Below are 10,377 nucleotides of genomic sequence, written 5' to 3'. Positions count from 1 at the left end.
TTTTTGTCAGTGTAAGTTCCTCATCAATTAGTAAAATGATTCTTGTTGATTTTCTATCTATGCGTGTTTTTCAGCCAGTTTTACGCAATATTTCACTGATTTGAAAGGCAATTTGATTGTTTTTGATTAGTTTGATGTTCATGAGCATTTCATATATTCTTCTGACTTTCAAAATTAATTCAGAAATATTTGACAAATGGACGGAGTTGTATATCAAGGAGATCATTATGTAATTAAATGCACTTAAATGCACGATGTTGCATGGATAATCTTGTTTTGTTAATACTAGAGTGACTGTCTTGATTCAACGCAATGGCCTAAGTTGGCGGTCAGGGGAAAGCCGTGTCGTTTCCTCTCTTTAGAGTCCCTGAGCAGTCTTTGTGGATTGTAAACTTGCTATTACATTCAATGTAGGACTTAAGACATTACCCCATATGATATATGTTATAAGAAACTTCTGAAAACACAAAAAACGTAAATGCTCAATGGTTATTTAAAAATATGTCAAACCTTCCTTATAGATCTACATACTGCCTAAGGTGTAGAAAGAAAATTTTATCAACAAATGTTCAATTACATGAGCAAAATCGTCCCAAAGGTGGTGAAGGAAATCAATACAGTTTAAAAGGTATGTGTAGACATAGATTTCTAGACACTGGATGTTGGACGACCGACCACTCGGCTGGTAAAACAGTACAATGGATGGTCTCCTGGGAATTAATCACAAACCGGTTTATTGTACTGTTTTGCCAACCGAGTGGTCGGTCGTCCGACATCCAGTGTCTAGAAATCTATGGTATACAGTATGCAACAGCAAACAATCGCAGTTTGTTGCAGCAAATACAGCACAGACTGGTAAAAAAATAGGTCATGGGGTAGTAAATGATTTATTAAACTCAAAAATGTTACCAGAATTGCACATACCAGGTCATAAATTTACTGGACCTGGTGTAAAAGTTAAAGAAAGATTACTCAAAGGAGACATTCCAAGTAATGAATTAGACAGAGCAGCTCAATTTCATGATATGGCTGATTCAATTTTCAAAGATACCAAAGATCGTCATATTTTTGAAAAATAAAACTTCGGAATGAAGCATTTAATAATGTGAAAAACTCAACGAGCACTTTGAAAGATCGAGCAAAAGCAGGATTGGTGGGTGGTGTTATACTTGCAAAAAGAAAATTTGGTTTAGGGATACGACAAAAGAGGTAAGCCCAGCGCAAGCGCAGCGAGCAATCAAGTTAATCAAAATTTATTAAATATTATTGTAATACATTTTTCTCATATTTTGTTTAAATTTGAATACATGCTGTAGGATAAGACGGAGGACATGGAATATTGCAATCAGTCCCATAAAACCCAGTTCCATGACAAAAACAATTTTGATCGCCATCATTATTAAGCAAACGAAAATCATCATTTTTACAAAGGGTAGATTCCGGCAAAAAACGCCGGAATCCTCCTTAAAAAAGGGTAGATACCGGCAAAAAACGCCGAAATCCTCCTTAAAAAAAGGGGTAGATTCCGGCAAAAAACGCCGGAATCCTCCTTAAAAAAGGGTAGATACCGGCAAAAAACGCCGAAATCCTCCTTAAAAAAAGGGGTAGATTCCGGCAAAAAACGCCGGAATCCTCCTTAAAAAAAGGGTAGATTCCGGCAAAAAACGTCATAGTTGCCATAACAAAATGTGTTTGGATGATACCATATGCTGAACCACCTATGAGTATTATGGCAAAATTAGGGACTCAGTTAGCTAAAGATTCATCACATAATCTATCATGGTCAGCACTCAATGTATATAGAAATCAACCTTCCAAAAATTTAGAGGTTCGATTGTCACTGTTGTCGCAACCCTGCAACCGGATGCGAAGAAAGGAACAACTAGGAGCGAAAAACCGGTGGACGCTCCCAACCAAGGTAACACTTGTAAGCTGACAATTTTAAATACAATTTCCTTATCCGATTGGCGATTGGTCGCGTGAGGTCAACTCGACAACATTTACTGTGTAAGTAACTTCACAACATTTTTTCAACTTACGTAAGCCCTGAAATACCTTGACATCCTTTAGCTAGGCTAAGACATGGTCCTTCGAGCCGGATAAGTACTTCCAGCTCTAGATATTTGCCAATTAGCAAAGGATGAGATAGATGTTTCCAGATTCTCAAGTTTTCTCCATTTCTCACTTGGCGCATCGCGTCAAGGGTGAACAGAGGGGGACCCCTGTAAAAAATTCTGCATTTAACTTATTATATGCACTTTGTTCCGCCCTGGCGGCGGAAGATCCGGACTTCAATAACGATGGCGGAAGAAGTGACAGGGCCATGAATTCCTTAGATTCCTTCCTGCAACTCGCGGAATAAGACAAAACAGAACACACGAACAAATATCGGAATGATCTTTTATTAAACTCCCACCAGTGAAGTTTGAGAGGTTAATAAGGAAAAGTCCAAGTCTGAGGCTAAGTCTAAGCGCATGTAAAACTGAAGTACGATTAGGCCGATTATTTTTTCAAAAAAGCAAATTTTGGTATTCTAATTTTTTCTGGGAAATCGCACACGGTGAAAAAAGCTGATCTGAAGCTGTACATATTTTTCAACTCTTTCGATATCGAAAATGAATTCGCCCAAGGATGCGATTGAGATCCTGATTTCCAACATTTACCAAAGGAACTTTTCCTCGGACACAGGCATCAGGTATGAGCAGCTTATGGAAGGCCCACTTGGTCTGTTCATGGGTCTAGAAGGGACAACTGAAACAAAACTCAAATTCATGGTCATTAAGAAAATGGGCAAGATTTTCGGAAACGACATAATCATACACGGCTGAAAAGGACATCCGATTTTCAAGATCCAATGCAAATACGAGATGGACGAAGATCGATACATTGTCCCGGCCGCTTCGGATGACCGCCGCCAGTTGGAGGAACTCTCACCGTTCCTCACGGGTTCGAAGATTGTCTTCAAAAGATCTGCGTACTGGCACACGGGGGTGCCCTTGAACAAAATCAACGGCGAGATGAACATCATCCAACTGGAAAAGAGCGCCAATTCTGTTTTCCGGTTGAAACTCCGATCTGCCGGAGACGTGCTGGGAGAAGAACCCTCCCCCATGACGATTGACAACTCAATTTTACACGGGCGAGGAGTCAACATCAACAACCTTTTCTACAGATTTTCTCGACTGGCGGAGCTTGAAGTGGCATACAACGCCACACAACTTAACTGCGACGTCTTTTCGACCTTCTTGATGACGGGATGGACAAATTCGACCACCATGAAGAAGTTTCACAGGCCGTTTACTCAAATTTCTGTGCCGCTACAAGATGGACAAATTACTCGTCTTACGTTGGAAGAACTAAATGAAGAAAATTCTATGTTGTAAGGTACAGAACTTCCTTCCGATCATTAAAGTTCCTGCATTTTGAATGTTTTTGCCTTTAAAAGTAGTATAGATGAGTTGTCTTTGTCATGCGTGACAAAGTGGAAAAGGGTGAAGGCGATCGGTAAGAAAACAACAACAAACTCAACGCGCGCGCTAGGGTTGACACGATACTTATCCAACAGTATTCAAGTGTTTTATAGAGTTATATTAGAAACAAATAAGCTCATTCTATGAGACTTGTATATATAATCATGTATTTTAACATGCCGTGTGAAATATCTTTTGTGAAAAAAGAAGATTTTTAGACGTTCTCAAGAATTGAATTTGAACCTGGGGATGGTTGAAATTAAAAATTGAAAATGAACCATTTCCAGGTTGAAGTGCTCCCAAAGCCCCCTTTTATAACTAGTCATGCCCTTGAGGCATTTGAACCAAGACGTTTGTCGCAAGATCATCTTTGTTACGGTGAAGTTGTTTGATACGTGCAAGTTGCCACACGTTTTTCGTCAAAGTTTCGTTTTCCAAAAGAACAACATCGCCGACGTTCAAATTATTTTTGTTTGATTTTGTCCATTTAGGTGAAACACTGAGTTGTTCTAATTAATCTTTGGTCCAGCGAGACCAAAACGAATTTAGAACTTGTTTCCTTTTCAGCCACATGTCTTGGAAAGCAATCATTTTGAAGGGGCAATCATTTTGGCCCTGTTGTAAGCAAGTGGCTTAAATTTCGTCCATGAACAAGCATGTTTGGAGTTATTGGGAGAATGGAATCGGCATCGGCGGTTATTGCAGCCAATGGGCGGTCATTGAGTATACTGTGAATCTCGATGATCAATGTTCTTAAAGTTCTTGTTTTGAATTGTGACAGAATTGTGACAGATTCGTTTTGAAGAGCAATCCGTAGTTGGCGTTTAAACAATCCGCACATCCTTTCAGTTACTCCTTGTGTCCATGGAGCAAACGGAATGCTAAATTCCCAATGAATAGGTGTATTCCCTCCCAAATTGTTGCTGCGAATGACGGACAGATTGACATTAGATTAGTGTCTACTAAAAGTTGCTTTAGGTTTTTGTCTGCTGCCACGAATTGTCCAGCTCTATCAGAGTAAAACGTGTTTGGTCTTCCTCTGGCCGATAAAGCGACGGAAAGCATTGAGAAATTCAGAGGTAGAGCAATTTTCTACTACTTCCAAATGAATGGCTCTAGAATGGAAACAAGTGAAGAGAGCAATCCACACCTTTGTTGTTTTTCCATACCCTTGATGACATTGTTGGGAAAGCTCAATTACTTTGATTGGTTTCATTTTTGAGGAGAGATCTTTAAAGCGATAATCCGTGTCCACGATGGTTCGAGCTTCTTCATCACAATCGTGTCTACACAAAAGAGGGCCAACATAATCGACTCCTACGTTTGTGAAGCAAACAGGATGATCTAACCGTAAGGGTGGAAGAAGCGACATTCTTGGATTTTCAAACATTATATAACGGCATCTGGGAGTTTTGCATGAGGGAACTGTCTGTTTAATGTAATTATAGCCTCCCAAAATCCAGAATTGTCGTCGCAACTCGAACTGAGTTTGTTTTTGGTTAAGGTGACATCGTTGTTGGTGAACATGGAATATTAATTTTTTTGCAATTTCGCCTTTGGGAATAATAATGGGTTATCGGAACCTCTCAGAGAAGGTTTCAGCAAGGTGAATTCTAGTTTTTAATCGAATAACTCTGGATTTTGTGTCCCCAAAAATGTTGAATGATCTCAAAAGTGATGCCTTTTGGAGTTTATTAGCGTTTGAGAGAGGTCCAATTTTTAGGATTTCGATTTCTTTGGAGAAAGAAAGTTCCTGTGCTCGTTGGATAGTAATGAGATGGCTTTCGGACCATTCCGTGTCTTTTAATGGAAGCAACAATTTATTGACATCATGTCTGAATCGGATGGATTTGTGGGTTTTGATTTTGCGTGATAAACGACGGATTCGAGTGAGAATGTTTATAATGGTATTGTAGCGTCACCATCGTTAGACTGTTTTGTCCTTAAAGGCGGTTTGAAATTCCCGCCCAGCTTTTCCCAAAAACCAGCGCACATGGAGTTGAGCACTACGTACCAACCGTACCAACCCACGGGCCCCCTGTGCACGCCCAAGCCCGACGGTTAGACCCCGAGAAGCTCCGCATTGCCAAGGAAGAGTTTGACAAGATGTTGGCCAAGGGCATCATTCGCCGCTCCTCCTCCCCTTGGTCATCCCCACTCCATGTGGTTAAGAAAACTGACGGTTCCTGGCGCCCCTGCGGGGACTATCGAGCACTTAACCTGGCTACCCAGCCCGACCGCTACCCAATTCCAAACATCCAAGATTTCACGGCAAATCTCCACGGCAAGGTCGTTTTCAGCGTCATTGACCTGGTCAATGGGTTTCCACCAGATACCTATGGCGGCCAAAGACGTCTGCAAAACCGCCATCATCACCCCGTTTGGACTCTTTGAATTCCTCAGGATGCCCTTTGGGCTGAGCAACGCCGCCCAGTCTTTCCAACGCACTATGGACCAGATCCTGGGTGGGTTGCCTTACTGTTTTGTCTACCTGGATGATGTTCTAGTGGCCTCTGACACTTCAGAGCAACATGAACGGGATTTGTGTGAGGTGCTTGGGCTACTGGCGTGATAATCAACAGAAAGAAATGTAAGCTTGGCAGGTCTGAGGTCCAGTACCTCGGCCACATGTTGTCGGCCGCCGGGGTACGCCCACTTGACGAAAAGGTGGCTGCAATCCGGGACGCGCCATTACCTCGCTCAAAAAGGGCTGTGCAAAGGTGGCTGGGTACCCTGAACTTCTACAGGAGGTTCCTCCCCAACATTGCCCAACACCTTGGCCCCCTCATCAAGGCAACCACCGGCCCAAAGAAGGACTATGAGTTTGAGCCCTCTGAGGCCTTCGTCAACGCCTTCAATCTCGCCAGGGATGCCCTTGCCTTGGCCGTCATGCTCCACCACCCGGTCTCAGGTGCCGAGACCGCAGTCTCGGTTGACGCCTCTGCGGACGCCATGGGAGCTGAGCTGGCTCAGAGGGGAACAGACAGACAGTGGCGTCCCCTTGTATTCTTCTCCAAAGGGTTGACTGCCGCGGAACAAAAATATTTGGCATTTGATCGGGAGCTCTTGGCCGTTTTCTCCTCGATCAAACACTTTCGCCATTACATCGAAGGCCGCCCTTTCACGGTCTATACAGATCATCGGCCGCTCTGTACAGCCCTCACCAGTGGCGCCGAGCGCTCCCCGCGCCAAACCCGCCACCTTGAGTTCATCGCCGAGTTTACCTCTGACATCCGTCATGTCTCTGGCGTTGACAACGTTGTGGCGGACAGCCTCTCCCGCCCATATCCGGATTGTGGCGCAGTCTCCGCGGTTCTGGCGCCTGAGGTCGACTACGCCGCTCTCTCTGCCGCCCAGCCGCAATTGGCCGACGCCAGGGAGGCTTTTCCCAGCCTCTCCCTTGATATGTTGGAGATAGGTGGCGCTCGCGTCCTCTGTGATTTCTCTGGGCCACGCCCACGCCCACTTGTGCATGAGGAGTTCCGGTTCTTGGCATTCTCCGTTGTCCACTCCCTCAGCCACTGTGGCCCCAAACCGTGCGCCCGCGAAGTGGCGCTCAGGTTTGTTCGGAGGTGGTGCCAGTCCTGCATCCCTTGCCAATGATCTAAGGTTGCGACACACACCCGTGCCCCTCTCACTCGCCGTCCTCCTCCAGATCGCCGTTTCGGTTCAATCCACGTTGACCTGGTTGGCCCCCTACCCGTCTCCGAGGGCTACTTGTACCTCTTCACAGCGGTTGACCGCGCCACAAGGTGGGCCGACGCTATCCCGCTCGCCAACGTCACTGCCGCCGCCTGCGCCCGCGCCCTTGTCCGGGGATGGATTTCCCGCTTCGGTGTTCCCGACGACGTCACATCCGATCGTGGCGCTCAGTTCATGAGCCAGCTCTGGGCTGAGCTGGGCTCCTTGCTGGGCATGGAGTTGCGACGCACTACGGCATATCATCCACAGTGTAACGGCCTTGTTGAGTGCTGGCGCAGCTCACTCAAGGCCTCGCTCAAGGCAGGATTGGGGGATGATCCTGCTTGGATGAACGCCCTCCCTCTGGTTCTGCTTGGCCTGCGTGCGGCTTGGCGTGAAGGCGGCGGCCTTAGCGCTGCGGAGATGGTCTATGGCGCTCCCCTTTGTCTCCCTGGCGAATGCCTGGCCCCGTCGCCGCGGGAGGTGCTCTCAGCATCTGAGTTGCCCCTTATCTCCAACCTCCGGGACAAACTCCATTTCGTCGTGCCACCCCCTGTTTTGTTCCATGGAGAGCCTCCAGTCCACGTGCCCACCGATCTCGCCGCGGCCGAGTACGTTTACGTTCGGCACGACGCCCATCGTGGCCCCCTCCAACGTCCATATGATGGCCCGTTCCGGGTGCTTGAGCGCCACCCCAAGCATTTTGTCTTGGACTTGGGTGGCCGCCCCAGTACGGTCACAGTGGATCGGCTCAAAGTTGCCTATGGCGTGTCTCCAGCCGACGTGGCGCTGCCACGCCCCCGTGGGCGCCCTCGTCTCCCTCGCCCCCGTGATTGCGCGGTGGGGGACACTCGTGGAGAAGCTCAAGGGGTTCCTGTTCGTCAGAAGCCTCAAGATCAACCTCAAATTCACGCTCCAGATATTTTCCCACCTCTGGGCGCTCCCGCCCCAGTCGTGCCCCGCTCGGGCCGCAATGTGCGAAGACCAGCTCGTTTTAATCATTTTGTAACTTACGGCATCGTTCCCTCCTCAGTGTACGACTGACTTGTTCACTGGGGGGAGCACTGTAGCGTCACCATCGTTAGACTGTTTTGTCCTTAAAGGCGGTTTGAAATTCCCGTCCAGCTTTTCCCTGGAAAGCAGCTGTGCTTGGTTTTTGGATTTGGATCGGAATCAGGACGACTGAATTACACGACATAAGTAACCGTATTCTGACTTTATTTAGAGTGCCAAAGTATGCCATTTTTCAATTCTTTCTATGAGCCTATCAATTTTGTCACTGGGAGTGATAAGCGTAGCCATGTGTACGTGAAAAGAATGAATGTTGTATTCAATATGTTCTTGGTGCTTGCCTGTGAGTTGGGCATGAAAGTTTCGTACTTCGCGTTCAACATTGTCAAAATTATTTGTTACTTGGTGATATCGACTGGAGCAATTGGCTGACTTGGCTATTGAGGCTGAGGTTGACAAAGAAATTTAGGTCCTTGAAGCCAAAATTGTTTTTTCTCAATCAATGTTAGGAGATTACATCCCCGGCTTGTCAGATCTGCTAGATTGTGAACTCCGGGGCAAAATAGGATGGTGGAGTTGAAGAGTTTATCAAGAATAAAGACGATTCGTCGCTCTTCCCATGGTTTACAAAAACCTTTACACCTTTGAGTTCTTTGTAAGTTCAGCAGCGAGTCCGTAAAAAGAACAATTTGGGATGATTGGAGTTCTAAAGCGTTGGCAACATAGTGACCACCAATAGTCAAGGCCATTTTACGAGCAGCAAGTTCGGCACGGGAAATGGTTAAAGTATCTTTTAGGGAGGCTTTGTTCCTTAGAGATTTGGGCATTAATGTGCTTTTAGCGAATGTTAAGTGGCTTACAAGGTTATTTGCTTCGTCTTTGCACACTGTATACGCCGCTACGCCCATTTCTACAGTGCTTGCGTCTCCAAAAACGGCTGAAAGGACGATTTCCCCTCCAACATATCGGGGAAAGCTGAACCCTTTTAGTAGAGGGATTTGACGTATCCAGGTACAGAAAAATGAAACTGCCTTTTGAGCAATTGGGTCTATTGTTGGTGATGAGTTATTGCGTGTCATTTTCGTTCTGAGATTTTCATCCCATCCGGTTTTGTTGTGCCACAGTAATGGAAGACATTGTTTGTATTCCATGACATACGGAGCCACGTAGCCTTGGGTGTCGAATACTTGACTGGATAGGGAGACAATTTGGCGTCTGGTAATGATTGGAGCATTTTCGTCGAATTGTTGGAACTTTTGATCAAGATCGAAGGGAAATGAGTCCAAGTTTAAATTTAACTTTAAACCCAGGATCGAAATGATGCTATTGTTATCTCTTTTTGTAGACATAATGTTCTTGAGGACGTTTGGATCATTTGTGGCCATTTTGTGTCCTTGACATCCGGCATGCTCCATGGTTGTTAAAATATTATTTGCCAAAGTCGCAGATGTTTTAATCGTCTGAGTTCCTGTGGCGATGTCGTCCATGTAGAGATGGTTCAATATGATCTTTGCAGCCTCTGGGTACAAGCTTTTTTTTAGTTTTGGCTGTTTCTCGCCTTCTGGAGATTAATCCGAAGGGTAAAACTGTAAAGCGATACACTTTGGGTTTTCCCCATTGAAAGTCGTTCCAAACATATCGTAGCATATCCATGTCTGATTCAAGTTTAAGTTTTGTGGAAAAGAACATTTTTGATATGTCAACGGTAAAAACATACTTGTATTTGCGAAATGCCAAAAGGACTTGCATTATTTGTGGTAATAAGTTGGGGTCTTGCATAAGCATTTTGTTTAGCGTGAGCTTAGTTTCTGGACATGGTTGTGAAGCATTGATTATAATTCGACATTTTGTTGACTTTCTGTCCAGTTTAATGACTGGGCGAGAATTAGAATGTAAGTAGGATGATCAGTTCTATTTTCCAGTTCAGAAGGAACAACTTCAGACCACAGAAGGAACAACTTTAGACCAGCCTCGTTCGTGGATTTCCCTATAGGCATTGTTGACAAGGGAGTGATGTTCTTGTTTGACGGTGGTCTCAACCTTTTTCATAAGAGCTACTGCTCTGGCATAGTTATCGCTCAATTGACACGTGCAAGGACCTGTCTTTTTCCACAAAAGTTCACAAAACCATTGCCTTGATTGTGGATCATAAAGAGCCGTTTGCTTTTGCATTAATTCTGCCGCGTCTTCTTGAGCGGATAATTCTTTTTGTTTG

At 45.1% G+C, this 10,377-nt stretch overlaps 1 protein-coding gene across 1 annotated transcript; it reads left to right on the top strand.

The window, feature by feature from the left end:
- The first annotated feature begins 6,098 nt into the window (after positions 1-6,098).
- Positions 6,099-8,195, top strand: LOC131892638 (uncharacterized). Its single transcript, XM_059242462.1, has 2 exons — positions 6,099-7,030; positions 7,223-8,195. Exons 1-2 carry the CDS (start codon positions 6,099-6,101, stop codon positions 8,193-8,195), a joined length of 1,905 nt encoding a protein of 634 aa, XP_059098445.1.
- Positions 8,196-10,377: the final 2,182 nt, after the last annotated feature.

Source organism: Tigriopus californicus, chromosome 2 (genome assembly GCF_007210705.1).
Source record: "Tigriopus californicus strain San Diego chromosome 2, Tcal_SD_v2.1, whole genome shotgun sequence".
Lineage (NCBI taxonomy): Eukaryota > Metazoa > Arthropoda > Copepoda > Harpacticoida > Harpacticidae > Tigriopus > Tigriopus californicus.
This window is presented reverse-complemented; position numbering and strand designations above follow the sequence as displayed.